Below are 21,523 nucleotides of genomic sequence, written 5' to 3'. Positions count from 1 at the left end.
TGTATTATTTCCGTAAACATGGTTGTAGGTTAGGTTAGGTTAGGTAAAATGTACGAAAAGAAAATACAGGAACAAGTGCAAACGCCTCTTTAATACGCAATATGCTCCACAAAAAGCTAACCATTCATAAATTTTTCGCTATCATATATAATATTCACAAATCTCATATTATAATATATAATAATATTATATAGAGCGACCTACAGTCACTGGGCGTAACTCGCCTAATAAGGAAGATTTTATATCACAATAGCTGTTTAGACAATTTTACTACAGAATATATCTACATAGAAATGTTGTGACAAATAAGACTATATTTACATAAAGAGAAGAAAAACTACAGCCATAGTTATTAACAAAAAGACGAGAATATACGTACTGTCGAAAGCACATCGAGCTGCTACGATCCGTCAAAGTTCGTCAATTTTACAAATTGTTGTAGCTTGAAGCGACCGTGCGTATTTTATTTATAAATGCAATTACAAATTATTCAGTAAACCTTCTATCACAAAAATGAAAAAAACGTAAGAGATTTTTTTACAGAATTTTCAATGAAACGTAATATACATTAATAACTAATAGAGTGTCGTCTCATTTGTCACAACTACATAGAAGCCAAAACAGTTAGGCCTGACATTCATTAGGCACGAATCCTTTACAAGTGTGACATGAAACAAAAATAATTCTTAAAGGGGTCAAAACTTTAATTTTTCGACACTACGCAGTCATTGGAATTTTGTAAGTCTCCACCACACCACGGGACCATAGAGTCCCGAATTTGTCGAAGGTAAACGTGAGTCGAAGCCAACACGCTGAATCTCTTGAAACAACTTTGATTAAATGGTCGCGCCGAAAGAGATTGATCCCCAAAAGAATTGCTTTCATTGTAGTCACACTTTTCACGCTGATCAATGAGGGTTTTCTAAAATGGCAATCCACGAGGTGGCAGCACCGAGTCGTCAGGTCAGATAACTGTCAAAGTGCTTATCTTTACTATGAATAGTGAACGATTTTAGTGTTTTTTTTATTTTATAATTAAAGCACTGCATTATTGTTTTACTATTGCGGTTGAGTAAATAAAAAAAACTAAATCATATTGTGTTAACAAATTTTTCAACAAGCTTTTCCTTAGTACCAGTGACTTTTGCACCCTCTCTCTTAGCTCAATTTTTAGTTCGGAAACCTTATTCTGACCGTAGTCCATAATAAAATCAATAACACTTCCAATATAACAGAATTTCAATAAACAATAAGTTCGGCACCTACAATTCCATACTATTTGACAGCTGTTTGGACCAGACGCATACGTGGCGCCACCCGGTGGCAGAAAAAATTTCAAAAACCCTCATTGATCTTATCCTTCTCTAGGCTGTACAAAAATGAGATGGGGTTTGATCCTAAATGACTTATCGTTTTGGGGTGAATTTGCAACTCTTGCCATAAAAATTTCACTGGGCACCTTAAGAACTTCTTAGCAAAATAAGTATTTTTACTGGGCTACTTTATCTTTCAATACACACGAATGTTGGTATTGATATTTGGATATTGCTTCTTCATCCCCGAAAACTAAAATTGCTTTTGGTTCTGGAAATAGTTGAATTTAACAGATGCCATTTTTGAGACCAAAGGTTTTAAAGAATAGGTTACGCCAAAATAGTGGCAGTATCTCTTGGCTTGGTATCTCCTTCCAAAAAAAAGTTTTCAAGCAATAGCTATTTTCAAATTTCCTAGATATTTCCTTAGTCAAAGTTCCAAATTCACCCCTCACAACTTAGTGGACTAGACATAAGGCGGGTGGTATATTCAGTCAGTTTTCATGATAAAATTTTGAGTTCATTAAGTACGAAACACTATGGTGAATTCTTATGGGATTTTGGCACATTATTATTATTATTTGTACCATGCTTTCTTTTTTACATGACAGTTGAATTTTGAATAAAGTTATTCCAAGTAGTTCGATGACTAGATAAAAAATATAGGCTACAACGTAATGAAAGGATCGAATATCCTTCCCATAGTAAAATGGTTTATGTTTCATTTTGTACCGAACAATATCGCTTAAACTCAAAATGGATATAAAACTTGGATTTCTTAATACCGGCTCACATTTATCTGTCCTTTTTATAGTGCAGCCTAAAAACGTAACTAAAATGCAAGATGGAACGGAGCAGAGAAGATTGTAAGTAACCCACTGCGTAGTTTCACTGGGCGGATAAACTCTATTAGTTATTTTAATATTTCCTTGTAAAGTTTGGGTCTAATCGAAGTTATACAAATGCAATATTCATGGCAGTGTACCAACATAACATAAAATAAGAAAGCATGGCACAACATACAATCATTTTATATTTACGTATTTAAACTCAAGCATACTTCACACAACACAGAAGCTTTACCTCGCTACTCAGACTGTTTTAAACTTAATAATAAATAACTATACAGTTTAACATATACAACTTAAATGCTAATGCAAAATTATACACAAATATCTGCTTGCATGTACTGATTAAAATTGCATTCAAGGTCATATACTCTTAATTCGACGTCATATCTTCTTAATTCAAGGTGATGACTTCTTAAATTCAATATCATACAAAATGTATTCGATTAATTTGTGACAGAAACATGTGTTACAATAAAGTTAAGCAGAGTATGTTCAACAGTAAATCATTTATTGTGAATATTTTCATTTACTGTAAAAAAAATATTATGTTTTTAATCAGTATTGCAAGCAAATCGTAAATGGCACATACTGGCTGTCAAAAAACGTTAGTTACGTAAAATTTACTATCATTTCAGTCACTCTAAGATCTCTTGGGGGTAAGCAGAAGTGCCATACTTCTGGCAACCATATCAATCTTTTTCAATGTGTATGCGATAAGTGTTTTTGAAATAAACTCAAAAAAGCCATTTGAAAAAGAAAGATAAAATACTTTTCATTTCTATACATTAGTACAATTTTCAACCACGTCAGTTTCTAGCACACACTATTATAAACTGTTAATAAAAGTCTAATAGCTGCTCATATAATCTGTACGCATAAACAACAGTTTCTTCCAACGACAAAAGAGTCTTTACTTCAAAAAGTTCCAATCACTAAACGAAAGCTAGAAGAAACTACGTAAACTATGTATCAAAATGCTTTAAATGTCCCGGCTCTAGCTACACAGTAGTTTCTCCTTTCACTTCAATGTCCGACACTGCTTCGCTGACACAACTGTCACTGTCAGGTTTTAACGTGACATCACTATTTAGTGTCACGTCAAGTCCCGTATCTTTCCTCGGCGTCCTGTCTCGATCCCTCTCTCTACTTGTGATCTGAGTATATAACTCATCGATCTCACTTGCAAAGGACACAGGACTACTGTCCCTGTTTACTTCAGGACAGCTTAAAGCCGGCGTTGGAACGTATTTCCCTAACTTAGGATTACTTTTTATAGTTTTCCTCCACCCCGGGTCGTAGTTCACGTATTGACTTTCAATGTTTGAAACATCTTCGTTGCTGAAACTGATCTCGTTAGGACACATGGACGAAGGCGATGGGGCGTATAAGCCATGACTTCGGATACTAACTTCGGACATCTGGTAATTAGGGCAGTAAATATCGCTTTCGTTCTCAAAACCCTGCTCGCTGGCATTTGTACTGCAAGTTTCAAAATCATACGTCGTTTTCGCCATAAAGAACGTATCTTTATCATCGTCAATTTTCTCTTTGGATCCCTCCATATCTTGGGCTTGGAGAAGATTGTCCAGTTCTCCCGAACCAGCTTCTAAACGTTGAGGAGTACTTGATCTATTAATATCGTCAGAATTCATGGTACATTCTTCGGATATATCCTGAAGTGACTTGTCTACAACATTTTCTTTATCTTGCTTGCCTGGTTGTAGGTAGTCAATATACTGTCCAAAGCTTTCCGTGTCAGTAATTTCATTGGTTGAACATAAGGCACTGTGTGTTTCTTGGAATGACGTCATTTCTGAATGTGTGTTTAGAGTTTGATCAGAACAAGTATGGGGCATGGCTATTTCTGACGCTGAGCTGTATTCTAAGCTGCATTGTTGGGAAATAGTCCTCATTTCTGGTTGTTCACTCGCGTGGCTTTGCAAGCATTCTTCTGACACACTACTACGTTGTCCGTTGAAGTTTTTCGGCACATTAGCCTTCACAACTTGATGCTGTGGAACTAATGTTTCTGGAACATTTGTATAAATGTTCATAATCTGCGTTCGACTGGTTTTAGGGTCTTCGTTCTTGTTCCACGCTTTTTTGTCTGTTGAATAGTTTTTATAATTCTCTTTCGATTCGTCTTCTAGAAGATTCGGGTTTAAGACATTACGAGTCTCTTTGATACCGTTGTTAGATCTTTCTACGTGTATATTAGTGTTGTTGACTTTAGAACCTGCGTTTATGATGTTGGCAACACCATTATAGGCCTCTTTAGTTGGCAATGGCAGTGAGAAATGGGAGTCATTATCACAATCTCTCCTAGTCGGTAACTCTAGGCAATTCCTCTTCATATTCTGTCGTTGTTTCTTAAAGAATTTTTTGGCAACATTCATTTGATTTGGATTGTAGAATATTTCTGGTCCAACCGTCCCATTATCTGGGTATGTCATCATAGAATTGTTTGATCTATACTGCTGTCTATGCAAAACCACCAAATTTATATTCGGAGCTTTGCCATTGATATTTTTTAGCGTATCCTTCTGTAATGTTTGTCCGTTTAATTCTGCGGCTGCTTTGTACGTCCCACTGTTGTTAGTTTTAGAGTTTGTTCTGTTAGAACTTCGGCTGCCTGACAGAGATCTATTATCATTTGGAATCACAGGCTGTACGGGAGGCGTAGCAGTTTGTGTCGGCGGCAAATTCTGCTGATTAGCATCAAACACGCTTCTATTCCTACAACACTGCTTACTCTTCTGTAGGTAACAGTGCATCATAGACCATTGCGCTCTAACGTCGCTTCTTGCTATGCCGTAGAAGAATAGTATAAACGTGCCCAAGACTGTTGCACAAACGGCGTATATAATACTGCAGATATCTTCTTGGTATGGCAAATAGGCCGGTAATGGTCTATACACGGCTATAGCACCACAAGACCACACAGACATGTACAAACACATAACAATTACTTGAGCCCTTAATTGTATAATCGGGGTATGTTCTATATCCTCAACTTCTGAATCTAAGGTAGACTTCACACTCCTTCGTTCAGCTCTATCATTACTCTGAGGCTCCCACATTTCAAGGTCAACATTCTCCGTAGCTTGAGTCCCTTCAGATAGTTGCACGTTCATATTTCTTATCGTACACCGTATTAGCAAGAATAATATTAACAAGAACACTAATAAAATCCCACCGGGGACGAATAACGCACTTAAAGCTGGGGCCGTACTGAGGAAACATTGAGAGTACCCCGCATAGTCTTTTAAATTCACTGCACCTGATATTCCGCACACTATCAACGCTATACCCCAACCGACTAGGTATAAACCTAGTATAGGTTTCTGAACGGGGACATCCGGTGGTATTTCATCTTCTGGTGTCCTAACCGGACTGTGGCTTTTGGTCACCCACTTATACATATTACTGGCTGACACACACATCCAAAGCAGACACGATAAAGACAAATAATGGATGAGAAGACCAAGTATTTGACACAATTTCACGTCCTCAGTTTGGTAGATACCGAGGGTATACATGAAGCATAGTAGACCGATGGCTATCCATGTATTTATTAGAGCATGTTTGGTCTTCTTAGCCATTTGTATGGCTGGGTAGCACATGATATACGTCAGGGTGGCACAGCTAAGACAGCCAATAAGAATCAAGCTGCCAACGTAGACTGCCGGGTGGGATACCTTGAACCGGGCTCCATCGGTCCGGGCCCCGTAGATACCAGTCTCCACGTTTTGTAAGAGACCAACGTAAGCTAACTTGGTGCAGCTGATGATTATCATTTCTGATATGACGTGGGAGATTTTGCAGTCTGTAACGAGACAATTTTTGTGGTTAATTCATGTTGTAATTTCATCCTTACCTGTTCGTTACTTATTTGTTACGAAAAAAATAAGAAAACATTGGGAGAATTATATAAAAAGCATTCATGTAACTAGATGCGAAAACTAATGTAGTTGTAGATGACGACATAGTTTAGAGGCCGTCTATTCCTTATCAGTTGTACACATAATTTGTACAGCATAAAAAAGGACTCGATGTTTTACGTCTAGCTTCGTCTAGTTTTCTACATAACAGTGGCTTTGGAGTATAAAATATAGCAGAGCGAAGCATCGCCGTGACTTTCAAGTATATGATCATTTGACGACTCCCCATTTATTAAAAATTATCGGTGCCCTAAATCCTATCACTTGAAGAACACTTTAAAAACAATACTTACCCGAGGTGTTATCCTGCCAGCGCCTAGTGGCGGGGTCCCACACGGCGGCGCGTCCGTCGACGCCGCCCACGCCCCGCGCCCGCACCGTCGCTATCACCGGCTCCAGCAGCGAGCCGCGGAGAGATACGTCCCCTACAAATATAAGTAGAAGAATAAGCAAATGTTCAAAAGGACAGAACAAAAATTAGACCCACCCCAATCTTATTTGTGTCTTACGCGATCACATTAAATCAGAAATGAAAATGAAAGAAAAATGATCGTTTCCGAGCTATTGGCGGCCAGTCATGAAATTGGTGTTAAATGAAAACCCTTGTAATTAGAACTAACTTTAACCATAGGCATAATAATGCTGCTTCAGATTTGTGTATAAGCTAAGCCGCTCAATTATTCGCAGTCTTTGATTTTTACTTTATTATGAGCCTTTAAAAGACGTTAAATAATAATCGCTGGCCACTGTTAGCCCAGATTCCATAAAAAATCACCCAATGTCATTTAGCAAAAATGTAGGTGTTAGCCAAAAACAGCAATAAGCTTCTTTTTATCTTGACATGAAACCTGAAATCTTGAAACATGAAAAGCTATACTCACTCAACTGAAACCCAACAACCGGCGAAGTAATCTCAATATTCATATCTTCCCTCTTCGTACTTCTACCATAATAATCCTTGGTCCTATGCTGCGTCAGCCTCGCGTCCGTATCATCATCAGCTTCGGGTAAGAGAGGGAATAACGCCGCGTTCTCGTACACGGAGATCACCAGGTCTTGAGGGTGACTTTGTAAGAGAACGCCGGAGTCTGTCGTGCTGTATAGGAGGGATTGTGGTATCTGGAAATGAGGAGAAAGATGGTGGTAAGTAGATAAGGGAGTGTGTAGAAGGAGAAGATAAGAGTGAGTACATAAGGAGGAATACATTGAGACAGTACGTAGAAGAGAAAATTGTGGGATTACATAGAAGGAGTAAATAGGAGTACATAGGGGAGAGCAAAGAGTAGTACGTATGGAAGAACATAGGAGTAGTACATAGGAGTACATTGGGGAGAACAAAGGAGAAGTATATAGAGAGCACATAGGAGTAGTACATAGGGGAGCACATAGGAGTACATTGGGGAGAACATACAAGTAGTACATTGGAGAGAACAAATGAGTAGTACATAGCCCATAGGGGAGCAAATAGGAGTATACATACAAGTACACAAACAGTAACATTTTCTTTAAAGTATTGATCAAACAAAAAAAACTACTACATACCTGCACACTAGCATGTATAAGCGCATCAGTGACAGTGAGCAGCGGGGCCACGGTCCTGTTAGTGGTGGTGCAGTGCAGGCGCGGCGGGCCGCGGGCGCTGTACCACACGCACGTGGCGCCACTGAAGCCCGAGGATACGCGGAAACGCTCCACCGCTAGGTTTGACTGGAAATGTAAAATAAAAGAGACTTTAAAAACGACAACGACGTTAAAATGACTGCAGAGCTCGAGCCTAACTCAAACATCGATCAAGCAATACTTCGTGTGGTCGGTTCGTGGATGAATAACCAACTTGTCATGACGGGTTCTTCCGTTTTTCGGAAGCCCCGATGGCGAGGCTAGCCATTTCGGCTTAACTTAGTTGTATTCTCTGATCTACGATTAGAACTATGCGTAGCCTTTATCATAGTGCCTACACCTAGGTGCAGCCGCACACACGATTTATTTTCTCTACGATTAGAGATAGGTTTTCGATTTAGTATGGCATTTTGGGTTTGTTTTGAGATTCTTGTCGGGAAAGACCATGAAAAATAAAATGACGAACGGAGAAGTCATAATAGAAAATCTCCTAAATAATAAGTAAGTAAGCTGATATCCGTCGTCAAATTCCATCTTTGTATTTTAGTTACTTAAATTGCTAAATAAAAACTTTAGTTAACAGTACAAACAAACCTTTTGGCCTTGCATATTAACGATATGCCTCGATATCTCTTCAGCGGCGTTCGCGATGTCCGTACAAACTCCGTACTGAGACTCCGCCTTCGATAGCACGGACATACTGATGTTCATTGTTGAGCTTATCACGTCTAGCAGTGTTGGTCCTAATGAGGAAATATATAGGTTAAAAATTTAGTATAATAATGTACAAACAATGGATGCCACTCTTTGAGGGAGATCTATTCTTAGAACAGTTGATAATTGTACAAAAAAAATTGTTAACACTCTAGTACTTCGGAATTTTATAATTTTTGGAATGGGGAACAGGGTCAGATTCTCTAAGCAAAATATTCGTATAGAAATAGTAGCGGAGATTTTTCTTTCGATTAATTGGATAGTGTCCAATGACCACGGAAATAAAAAAAAATAATAGCGGATCTCTAAATATAATTAGGACACGAATAATGGGCCCATATACCTCGAAAGAGATTCTTAAAAGTATGTAAGTATGAAAGAAAATTCCACTCACCAAGATCTTTCTCCTCAGCAATATACTGCATATAATTCCTTATAGCTTTCCCAATGAAATACACGTCATCTGGATCCACTATCTCCGCTAACGGATAAGTTTTCTCCTGAATCAACATGGCCAATCTCTCGGTAGCATTCACTGCAGAATATTGTACCAAGCTTACATTCAGCAGTGCAAACTGTTGGAGCAACTTCGTCACATTGCTTATGTACGAACATTCACTAGTGTTAGCCGGCCCCCAAGTAGCGTTAGGATTACAAGACCTATATGCCAAACCTTCCCCACTACGACACGGTACTGTTGCCGTATGGTTTAAAAGAAGTTGAGGCCAAGAATATAACCCTTTGTTATCAATCGTATAGTTTGTAGGACAATATTGAGTAGAATTCGAAAGCACCAACACTTCTACGGTATGATTATGCCTTATGTGATTCTGGTCGCTGTAAACACAAGTCCAGTTACCCATATGATGGTTGGTAATGTTAGGAAAGTGGACTGTAGTCTCCGCTAACCCTTCTTCTTGCATGTCCGTGTTGGTGATATTTACATCGCAGATTTCTAGCATCGGATGAGCCCATTTTAACTCATACTTCGCAAGTACAGATGCAAAAGGGGCATTACAGGATAGTGTCAAAGTGTCTCCAACAAATACAACTTGGTCATGAGCAGGTTTGACTATCAAATTGTTTCCGGATAAGACACTGCCACATGCAGAACGGTCTAGGAATATTTTGAGCTTCCTCACTATCTTGTTGACCATGTTTTCTGGGAATGCGCACTTAGGGTTTCCTACCAGCTTGACGCTGGTGTTTCTTGACCAGTCTCCAACCCAGAGGAGGTCGCAATCGCAAACTAGTGGGTTGTCAGTTATGTCCCTGAAGAAAAAAGGTTGTAATAATTTTATGACAGAAAAAAATATATACTCTAGGGGGCAAAGGAATTGAGGTTTTCTGGCATTTTATCAGAGGCTTAAAAAAATAAACCATTACAACAATTGAAAAGAAAAACCAACATAATAAAATAATGAAGTTATTGGATAGTGGACTTTACATTTCATTATAACCCAAAAAAAAATATTTTGGCATGATTTAAATAATTATCTGGAAAGCTGCATATATATGAATGAATATCCTAAAATGTTATCCCCTTAAAGCAATACTCACAATTGTTTCAATCCAATAAGATAGTCAAAGGTGCCCGCAGCCATCGCAGATATGTGGTTCTGTGACAGTATCAACCGCTCCAGGTTGGTCAGCCCTTTGAACATCTCCTTGTAAACATTGCTGATCTGGTTGTAAGATAGGTCAAGCCTCTGGATGGCAGTCATGTTGTAAAACGCATCTGACTCTATCAAGCTTATTTGGTTTCTGCTTAGATCACTGTACAAATAGGAGAAATAATAAAATAATCAGTTAGTGTAGTATCGTACTGTAACACATGAGAAACAGAAAACTAAATGAATTACTTTTTCATTCATAAATCTTTCTCACAGTATATCTAACATGCCAATAAAAACTTTGTCCATTCATCTACAAACTAATTATTTGCTGAATTAGAATCTGAAATCATTTATGTGCAGCCAGACTGCAAAGGCTTTTACAGGAATTTCAAACCATTTCTAAAGGAGCAACAACATTAGGAGCCATTATTTAAAGAGCTTTTTCAAAACAAATGTTGAGTTATCTGAAAGTTATGTGGCTGTGTGTGATATGTAAATAGGGACAAAGATTGTTTGATAAGAGATAAGCTGCATAGTGTGCATTACTTATCTATCTAGTGCAGAGATATTATCTGGTTAAGACAATTTATTATGAGTGTGGGGGCATCATCCATTTAAATTACATTTATAAGATTTTTGTTAATTAATCAAGCATGCTTTCTACTTAAACACCCTAAATTGTATTACAAACTGTTCTTCCCAGGATGATTCAAAAGAGATACAACTATTAGTGCAAAATGATGTTAACAGATGTTCAAAATTATAGTCTAAATTGTCAATTAAATATTAAGCTTCATAAAATGCAATCAAAATTCTTAACAAATCCCTATTCTCGAAATTCCAATAAACCCATTTCCCAGCATAAACCACTCAGAATTCATAACTCAACATGCAAGTAAAACATTTATAGCATTGTGTAAACAAATATCCAAATGTATGTCATTTCCATGCGTAATGTGCTCAAAGTTGGCTACACTGCCAACCACTAGTCCCACCATGAATACAAACCAAGATAAAGCTTTAACAAACAATAAACTACCCCGGTAACATCTTTTGCTCCATTATTTCTCACAATATCAATAAAATCTTCATCTGTCTGATGTTTTATGACTAACATCATTTATTTATGGCACAAGTGTGTTCTACTCACAGTTTCTGTAAATTTGGCAGATACAGCTCCCTTGATAGCGTCGAGATCGCGTTTCCTGATAAATTTCTGTAATGAAAAGTGTTTTTTGGAGTAAAGCAGCATGTTTTGTGCACTGAAATGTAGCACATTGTAAGGGTACTTACAAGCTCACTACTATGGTCCATAATTTGCTCAAATCTATCTCTTTAAGCTCAGTTATTTGTGCAGGAGTGCCACCACACTTGAGCCTCAGCAGCTCGCCCGGCTGGGGCTCCGCTAACGCCCCTTCAACCGCCTTATTACCCTTGCAGGTGCACAGCGAAGGACAGAATCCAACGACCCCCTGAACCCATAACAACGACAAAATAACAAGCCCCGACCACTTCATGTTTCGTATCCTCGATTAAACTACAATTAAAACTATGGCACGACGCCAAATACGAAAAATAATCGCATCTTCACAAATTCTTCACATTCATCAATGACATTTCTTAACTATCCATATAAACAAATGTTCTTTCGTTTAAAAGTGATATGCTACACTAAATCCGTCACATTTCTCTCTGCATTGATTATATTTCATTATATTACAAAAATAAACAACCGTGAAACAATACAAGTACACATCCGACATTTGTAAAATTTGACTGATTGTTTTTTAATTTCTTTTTTTTTCTGGTATAGATTCAATATCTTTCTTTTGAGCCTAAAAAAAAGAATCAAATTGTTTCGAACTTCATTCAGTTGTTGATGATCGCACTGTACATAGTCTATGGTTAATTCGGTAGTGCCAACATTGCAAAATAAAAACATCAAAATTATTTCAAAAGTTGAACCGTTGCCGTTTGTTTTGTTCGTTCGTTGTTTTAATAATTTGTAATTTAATGTATTTCTAAACTAGTGCTTAGATATAAGGTGATAAAATGTTGGAACAAAGATATTCGGACAACGAAGTGTCCAGGAGGGACATACCTTCGTTCATTGAGCCTCGGCCTCCGTTAATACAAAATCCGTTCATGCGGCCGAGACCACAGAAGGGAACTAATTTGTTGGAGTTATTTGAGGAAGATTCAGAGCTTGAGGAGCCGGAGTTAGTGCAGGTGTACTTGAGGCTGAAGCCGTGTAAAATTCCTAACAGCTTATACGAGATTCGTTCGGACAAGTGCCTGGTGACTTCCTTGGACACGGCGACTGCAGGCCACGGGCGCCGCACCCAACACAATGTCTCCAAAATGTATACGTTCTCCAAGATATTCGGCGCAGAGTGCAATCAGAAAGTGAGTTTGTTTTATTTACATTACTTTTTGTAACATTGACCTTGAATAGGAATTTTAATTTGGATTTCAATGTACTCCTGAGCACTATCCTACTATGTATCTACCATCCACTATGTATCTAACATAGTCATCTATAATGGGTGTGCTTGATGAGTTAACTGTTTGAAGTTTCCATGTTTTATCAAAACAACTCATTCTACACATAACGTGTGTGGAATGAATATAAATTGATTAGATTGAACTTTTCTTTTCCAGGAAATATTCGAATCAGTGGTCAAAGACAATCTTCGCAAACTCCCAGATGGGCAGAACTTTACGCTCCTTACTTACGGTGCATCTGGCTCCGGTAAGACATATACCCTCATGGGTACAGTAGGAGCTCCCGGCCTGGTGCCGCGCTCCTTGGAGTATGTGTTCAGACTGGTGGATGCAGCTCAGCAGCCTGCGTTCAGACCCGCTGAGAGTGGCGCTGAGAAACTCAGTCATCATGAACAGGATTATGAGTTGCAGGTTTGTCTCTGATTTCATACAACAATATTTATTTGTACACTTTCATTCTAAGAAAGACATTTGTGCAAAAGATTCTTAAATAAATATTTGCATGCAGAACTTCATTTGCCCAGAACTTTCACTCAAAAAAGTGAACATGAAGTTCTGGGCAAGCAAGAGTCCAATAAGAAAAACACTGTGATTGTGCTACTTTTCTTTTACTTTCCACAACCCAAATTACATTTATACAGAAAAACACTTATTGTGTTGTAGTTGAATAACATAAGTGAAATCTAACACCCTTTATGTTACTGATAGAGACCTCAGCATTTGTATCTCTGAACTCTTAAACATAACTGCCATAAAACATATTATTAGTACAAATAAGTAGTCCTTTAATTTAACATAGCTATCAAGAAATACACCTGCCTAAATAACTTCCTATTCTCTGCAGTGGGTGAAAAGATTACGCCACGTCTCGGCGCCACTCCGCGACAAGTACCGGCGCATGAGTGTGCAGCTACACAGTGACCTGACTGCCAGCTCCTTAGATCTGTCCAACAGGATCCGACACTATGTTTGGGTAAGGATTCCATTATAAGTGTGAAGTTATAAGTACTATAAAAATAACTAAACAAAATTAAATGAACCACCATCAAAAACCTAATGTAGAATATTAGCTATACTTGAATTCTTTTTGTATATTTTATCTACTTGAAAGCACTATACTTAGAAACGATTTGTTTTTTTTTTAGTTTAGATAACTTATCAAAGAAAGCTATAGACTACTTTTTATCCATTATTGTGTAAGCGGGTGTTTGGTCCTATGGGATGTGGATGAGACTGCTAGTAGAAACTATTCTCCAAAACAGCATACTTTTATTCTTTAAACCATGCTTATTATTTTCTCAGGTATCTTTTGTGGAGATCTATAATGAAGCTGTATATGACTTGTTGGCTCCTCCCGAGAAGAGAACCAAGCTAAGAATCAGAGAGGACACATCAGGAAATGTTTATGTGAAGGTCAGTTTGGGTCTTTCATATTTAATGTAGTCCTCTACAAGCACTTATGAATACACTATATGGATTAATTTTTCCATTGTTTTTATATATCTGAAACCTGTCAATATATTTCATTGCTCTCAGGGTGCAACACAAGCCTTCGTCCGTTCAGGCGAAGAAGCATACGACGTGATGGTGGCCGGCAAACATAACTTGGTAGTCGCCGCGACCGGTGTACATGCGCATTCCTCACGATCCCACTGCATATTTACTATTACTATGTTAACTGAAGCTGGTAAAGATTGATGACATTTATTTTTAAAACAATTCATATAACATTGTAATAGTGGAATTCTTTTTCACCCATTCCCAGTTTCACCCGCGTCCTGATGGCGCATCCACACATGCCCGGCGTTTGCCGCATCTCAGCCGCCGCACGCGCGGCTTTTGGTTGCCGGCGGCTTCGATACGGAGTGCAGAGGTGATACTGAATGCAGGCCGCCGGCAACCGGTAAAGCCGGCGGCCTGCATTCAGCGGCAAGGCGGTCTGAAACCCGGCGGCATGTGTGGATGCGCCATGAGGAAAGTACTTTCCGCGCATGAATAAGATGTGGCCTATATGCAGTGGCGTAGCGTGGGGGGGGCAGGGGGGGCAAATTCCCCGGGCGGCAGCTTTTAGGGGGCGGCAAAATTTACCCAATTAAAAAAAAATTGTTCGCAACTACATAAAACTGTCTAACAATAACAAAACATTAAACAAGTAAGTTGAAACTTGTTAAACTTAAAATTAATTATTGTCAGGTACTTAAAACACGCGTGACACTACATTTTACGTAATTTTGGTTTTGAGTCTTAAATAAAAATAATTAAAATTTCGCGCTCGCTTCGCTCGCGTATTCAGAAACTGTATGTGCTTAATTTAGCATTTGTCAACAAACAAAAAGTTAAGTACGTTTGAACTAAATTTTACGTAATATTTGGTTTAAGTCCGATAAAAATTTCGCGCTCGCTGCGCTCGCGTATTCAGAAACTAAATTATGGCCCTTATTTTTGCATTTGTCAACAAACAAAACGTTACGTAGGTACGTTTGGGCTAAATTTTACGTAATTTTTGGTTTAAGTCCGATAAAAATTTCGCGCTCGCTTCGCTCGCGTATTCAAAAGCGATATGCCCTTATTTTTGGATCCGTCAACAAACAAAAAGTTAAGTACGTTTGGGCTAAATTTTACGTAATTTTTGGTTTCAGTCCGATAAAAATTTCGCGCTCGCTTCGCTCGCGCATTTGGAACTTGACCTTCAAGAATTCATGTAACAAAGATATAAAAAAAAGTCTACTTGAGAACCTCCCCCTTCTGCCGGGGCTGCGGGTTGTTCGAAAGAGTTACCGCGGCTCTGGAACATAAAAGGCCTTCGACGGAGCACGACGGTTTTTAGTCAGTAAGAGTCTGATACTCCCTCACCGCTGCTAACCCACAGCGGGAAGGGTCATTTGACGATTTTTAACATCGATACAAAAAAAAAAAACCTTTTTTTGAAGTCGGTTAAAAATGACAAATGGCCAGTAACACTTGTTAAAAAAAATACACGGGAAGGGGCGGCAAAATCGACAACTGCCCCGGGCGGCAGATACCCACGCTACGCCACTGCCTATATGTCAATCTAATACATGACCAAATTTATAAACATTCATTTCAGCATAGCTTTTAAATTTTTTTGGTGGTTTGTTTTACGTTAATGGCTTCGACTTTACTGAACTGATGTGAAAATTTCTTTGTGAATAACATATATATTTCTAAGTATATTTTAATTGAGCACGGGTGTAAGTAGTCCTGGGACGCGAACAAAGCTGCGGGTAAATAGGTAGTAAATAATAAAAAAATATCTGCCTAATTTGTATAATATTTACTCTCATTTCTACTATAATTCATTCTGTATTTCCTTCCCAGGCGACGGCACAGTCCGCACATCGTACGTGCGTCTATGCGACCTCGCCGGGTGTGAACGAGCTCGCGCGACCCGCAACACGGGCGCGAGGATGTTAGAGTCTCGTGCTATCAACTCGTCGCTGCATGTGCTAGAGAGGTGCCTGCATATGCTGCGCCGCAAGCAACGTATGAGGAACGATGCCATGGTGCCTTACAGGTCAACACAATGTTTATATGAGAGCTATGTATATGTTTGGGTAGGGTTGAAGGGTTGGTAGAAGGGTTGGGTAAAAATATAAAACTTTGAAGGCAATTCAATGGGTTCTATAATATGGTTGGTTTTGCTGAATAACCGTCGCATGAGAAAGGTTTAAACTTGCTGCAAACAAACTGTAGTCAACCCTTCATCCAACAGACTTGTCTAAAAAAACATCAGCTAAAATTCTTAGAAAAACTTTTTGGTATACAGAACATCCTGTTTCAATCATTACATTGTGGATATGCAGTTTGTGTTTGGGGAACAGCTTTTCGACTTGTACCAGCAGTTTCACTCTTTGTACAATTTTTAATCTCCTCAAAAACTTACATCACCAATTATCATTACAGGGAATCCAAGCTAACCCGGCTGCTAGGCACGGGTCTGTCGGGCACCCGCGGGGAGGCGGTGAGCATGGTGGTGACGCTCAACCCCTCGCCCGAGTACGCGCACGAGACCAAACACGTGCTCAGTCTGGCCGCCGTCGCGCAGGATATACGTGAGTATAGAGAGATAAACACTCTGATCTTTTAATGTGCTACAGTTCTCGTAAAACTCGTAGTCACGAAACTAATTTCCTCACACGAGTCAGTGCATGTGTCACATCCCGCTACCCACTAATACCCAAAATTGGTTTCACTTTTCAACGTTAAACCTTTCAAAAAAAAGGTTGTTATCGGGAGTAGACTGTCCATAATAATCACGTATCTTCTCAATAATCCTAATACTTACATATGTTAATTTTTCAGAGATAAACAACACGATGCTTCTATCGACTTTAGAGAGTAGCACACAAGACACTACAGTGAATTGCAGCTCTGAAGTTATGAAGCTAAGGTCCGATAATGAGCGACTACACTTTGAACTTGTGCAGTAAGTATTTTATTACGTATCACGAAATGTCAAATCGCCAATTTGCCATCTGAAATTCAATCAGAGCTTGTCATGGTTTGGTCATCATTATAGTTGAATGGTGCAATTCACCCTTAATACCTCATTTCACATTAAAGGTCGTCAAAATGATGTTTTTTAATTCATAAAATAATAAAATAACTTCCAGAGCGCAAGCCCGCAACAGGGAGCTCCTGGCCACTATGGAGGAACATCAGCAAGAGTCCGCCAACACCATGCGGGAAGTGGTGGAGGAAGCTAAGGATCTCACCAAACAGTACTATGAGGCACAACTTGAGGCGCTACGCAGTGAGGTGAGAAGCCATAATTATCGATAAGAGTCATGTTAATTACATTCCTAATATCAAATTTTTCATAAATATTATGTTAGTTTTTTCCAACTTATAACTTACAGACTTAACTTCTATTTAGAAATTAATCGAGTCTGAAGAAGAAATTACATTGTCTCTTGAATTTGAGAATTCTAAAACCTTTATTTTTTCAGATGGAAGATATGGTTGAAGAATACGAAAGCAGGCTGGCCAAAATACCAGTATTGGAGGTAACACTATGTCCAATTCAATTTTTTCAATGAACGATAATTAAAAGTAGCTAATGTTACTGAAACACAAACTTTTGCTTCAGGAGAAATTAACAGCTGAACGTCTGGCGAGAGCGAGAGCTGAGGAAGAAGTAGAACATTTACGTACTTGTATTGAAGAAAGAGACGGTAAGGATATACTTTTGTTCATAAATCCATGATATCATACTAATGTTAATAATGTGAAGTTTGTTTGTTGGCTTGAACACGCTAAACTAGGTGCTTCTGGTCTGTGTTGAGTATATGATAGTCCATTTGTCGGCAAAGGTTATAAGCCGATTTTATTGTGTGTGCAAAGATGCTTTCAAGGGACGAGGGTAAAACCGTTGATGGAAAGATTAATTTTAAAAACTAATTACATAAAATTGATCTGATCTTTATTATTACAGAAAAAGCATTCAAAGACAAGACACCATCGCGCGAAGACGTGATGTCACTATCAGACAGCGAGCATGAATCTGATGGTGAAACCAACGACCCGCTCAACGAGAGCTTAGAACCTCTTTTCAAAAAGGACCTCAACAGATCTGTGTCCATAGTTGTACACAGTGACAACCGTGACAATGCTAGCGTACATACTATAGACAATATTGACGAAGAAAATGACAGTGATATAGAGAAATCACATGAAACACTAAAGAATGATCGTTCTAGGAATTCTTCTTACGCTACTGGTGAAGATGATGATGATGATTTAAATGTGTCTGTTAAGAAAATTGATGAAGTAAAAGACAGTGTTGCTGATGTCACTGAAACTTTTGACGAGAGTGTCAAAACTGAGACAAATGTGACTTATGATAATGAAGTAACAGATAAGTGCGATGAAAGTTTGAAAAATAATAGTAACACAACATACAATAGTGAATTAACTTACGATAGATACGCCAATGACCCAAAAACTGATTCAAGAGATGCAGATGACGAAATGCAATCTAAAAATGAATCTATAAAAAGCACAAAACATGAAGTTCGAGGAACTTATTTTGTTAGCGAAAGTAAAATCAGCGAAAATGGCGGTTTCAGCGAAGTTTCTAAAGAAAAACTAATAAGTTCGTTTAGAGGAACTTACTTCGTCAAGTCACCTGTTATAAAGGCACCGCAAAATGTTGATAGGAATGAAAAAGAAGCTGCAACTGACAAATTCAAAGTACCAATAGTTGTAGATCAGTCTTATGTTGATACAAAAGTAAAAGAACCAGAAATAAAAACTATCAGTAAAGAAAAAGAAAATGTTAACACAGCTAATACTATAGAACTGCCTATAAATAAAATAACGAGAGGCAAATCAAATATTGATATGAAAGCTCCCGTAAAATCAGAACCTGTAGCCACCATGATGAGAGCGAAAACTAATCTCAATATGAAATCGTCAGAAAAAGTGGCAGAAACTCTTGTAGGAAAAATTATCCGATCTTTCAAGACCAACCACGGAAGTGACGCATCTTTGAGACAGTTTGAACAATTAGAAATAGCTTCGAAAGAAGATGATGATGACAAACAAAATCAATCGGTATTCGGTAATATTAAAATTCTGAAAGAAAAAAGAACATATTTTGATAATGTGTTAGAGAACAATAATAAGCCTAAAGACGATTGTAAAGATGAAATTCCCGTAGTAAAAGAAAAGCGCACATATTTTGATAATATCAGCGCAAACGTTGACGTTTGTAACAAACATGTAAATAAATTGCAAAAAAACGATGACGACAGGTCGCCATCAATTGTCAAAGAAGTCGTTAATGACGATTTTGAACCTAGCACTATAAGAAAACTTTTAGGTGAGAGTTTTACTAAGCCCGACGTAATATCGTCCATACACAAAACTAAAATAACTAAGAAACATGATTCTGTTGACATATTCGATGGATTCGATTCTCCTATTGCTCCAAAAGCAAAAGAAAAAGTTGACAATGTTGAAATGGCTAGACAATCTATTGAAAAACTTGTTTTAGACCAGCTTTCAGTTAAGAAAGGTAAAAATGCCGAGCCAAGACTATCTATAAGAGAAATCATTGAACCTGAAGATAATGAAGTACAAATTAATATTAAGAAGGAAATTAAATTAGAACCAATGTCATCAGTTGAAGAAACTAATGACAATATTCGAGGATTTAAGAAAGACGCTAAGTTAGAACCTGCTTCATCTACTGATGAACCGAATCAAACAGTGAATGATCAAACTAGAAGTGACAATACAATTGACGAATTCGAAAATATTTACAAAAACATATCTGCTCCTAGAGCCACAGAATTTGATTTACTTGTATCACAAGAAGCAAATGAAAGTACGGAAAAACATGACAAGGATGACGTTAAATACAATTTGAGAAAAAAGAAACAATCACACCATTCTAAAAATGGTGACGAGAAAATTAATAAGGAGGTTGAAGAAGTTATTTTAGCTGAAAGTCACGCGAAGTGTGAAAGCAAGGCTAGGAAACGTCCTCTAAGATTAAGACGAAAGAAAAATCAGGATGATGATTCGGACGATAAACTTAAGGACATCGTGAACTTACAATCTGAGTTCTCTGATGTGACAATGGGCGTCCCTGCTCCCAAGAAAGATGTCAAAGACATACCCTCGCCTGAAAAAGCGTTGGATGAAAATCTGCCCCCTTCGTTCGGGATACAGAGTTGCCCTTCTAAAATGTAAGTTTATCGAGCTTTTGTGTAATTTACGTCAAATTTTATGGCGGCTCGAAACATCACTGCGTAGAAATCATTTTAAAGTGTAGCAGGCAAGAGTTGTGCGATTATTGGCCAAATGCTCTGAAGGTAGTTGCGAGCCGCCATCAAGTTTGGCGACCTATACCCACTTTTCTGTCATAATTTTCCATTTCTTTCTTCTAAAATCTCTTCTTATCTTTCAAAACTTTTTTCTTTAGGAAAGTGAGAAATTCGAGGCGGCTACGTAGTAAGAAGCGACATGATTCTGAAACATAGTAACATTGTAGTTTTTTTGCTTCAAGTAAGAGTATTTTTGGTTTTTAGGGTGAAAGTTTTGTTTGCTGTCCGTTTTAACTGTGTGTTGGTGAGGGTAACCCATGTTTTGCCAAGAATTTTCGCTCTGGGAAGATGAAATTACTGGATATTGCACTTATTTCTTACATCTACTAACAGATAGAGATTATTTAGCCATGATTTAAATTCCTCGAAGCTTCATCTTGCCACGGCACATAAAATGGACGCTCACGTTCAACATTGTTCTAATTTTAAACTTATTTCTCCACAGGGGCACCAGAAATCGTAGAAAGTTATTCACACCTCGCGCGGAACCTTTGGAGGAGTCCTTAACTCAAACTGGCAATAGTGATGAACGCATCTACGTGCCAAGACCGTCTTACCACCGCCCCAGAGCCCGCCGTAAATTGTAGACTAATGTACTGAACTTCAAATCTTAATTAATTAATATTAAATGTATCAAATGACTTTATGATGTATCAATAAATATAATTATGTAGTTATGGTTATTTTGGTGTTTTATTTGCCTGTTATATACCTTCTCAGTCGCAAAGGCTTTGCGATTATTTTGAGAAGCCTACATGATGATGCATTCTGCCTCGTTGTTATTGTTGACGCGTAGCACGACTGGGTGTGCACGAGGTCTTGGGTTCTTTCTACTCCTGGGTTGGGCAGAAATCACTAAAAATCGGCCCAGCGATTGATCCTTCCGGTCATGTCGGATTACATCATTATCAACATGATGAAAATAATCTTACAGGAAGAAAGTCCTCCGTGGCTTTCTGTCTATGCATTCGCGAGAGGTCAGTGGCATTCGCGGCAAACTTAAAAACTATTGAACATAACTCTTCATTAGGTGTCTTGATGAAATAGCCTATTTCCGAACGCAAAGTCAACATGTCAAAAATGTGACGACGCCATTTGCAAAATAAAGCA

The 21,523-nt window shown here is 38.2% G+C and overlaps 2 protein-coding genes across 2 annotated transcripts; one reads left to right on the top strand and one right to left on the bottom strand.

The window, feature by feature from the left end:
* Positions 1-72: 72 nt before the first annotated feature.
* LOC110372221 (adhesion G protein-coupled receptor A3) lies at positions 73-11,865 on the bottom strand. Its single transcript, XM_064035474.1, has 9 exons — positions 11,349-11,865; positions 11,206-11,271; positions 10,000-10,215; positions 8,834-9,711; positions 8,320-8,468; positions 7,648-7,812; positions 6,987-7,224; positions 6,399-6,530; positions 73-5,990 (listed from the first exon to the last, which is right to left on the bottom strand). The coding sequence occupies exons 1-9, from the start codon at positions 11,570-11,572 to the stop codon at positions 3,163-3,165; spliced, it is 4,896 nt and encodes a 1,631-aa protein (XP_063891544.1). The 5' UTR covers positions 11,573-11,865; the 3' UTR covers positions 73-3,162.
* A 112-nt stretch (positions 11,866-11,977) lies between these two features.
* On the top strand, positions 11,978-21,115 carry LOC110372833 (kinesin-like protein KIF20B). The gene is made up of 13 exons (XM_064035475.1): positions 11,978-12,461; positions 12,717-12,971; positions 13,405-13,533; positions 13,863-13,973; positions 14,097-14,247; positions 15,900-16,095; positions 16,485-16,633; positions 16,884-17,007; positions 17,195-17,339; positions 17,531-17,587; positions 17,671-17,755; positions 18,016-20,275; positions 20,859-21,115. Exons 1-13 carry the CDS (start codon positions 12,108-12,110, stop codon positions 20,998-21,000), a joined length of 4,158 nt encoding a protein of 1,385 aa, XP_063891545.1. The 5' UTR covers positions 11,978-12,107; the 3' UTR covers positions 21,001-21,115.
* The last annotated feature ends 408 nt before the right edge of the window (positions 21,116-21,523 follow it).

The sequence above is a fragment of the Helicoverpa armigera genome, chromosome 7, assembly GCF_030705265.1.
Source record: "Helicoverpa armigera isolate CAAS_96S chromosome 7, ASM3070526v1, whole genome shotgun sequence".
NCBI classification, from domain to species: Eukaryota; Metazoa; Arthropoda; class Insecta; order Lepidoptera; family Noctuidae; genus Helicoverpa; species Helicoverpa armigera.
Note: the sequence above shows the minus strand (reverse complement) of the source record. Positions and strands in the feature narration are given on the sequence as shown.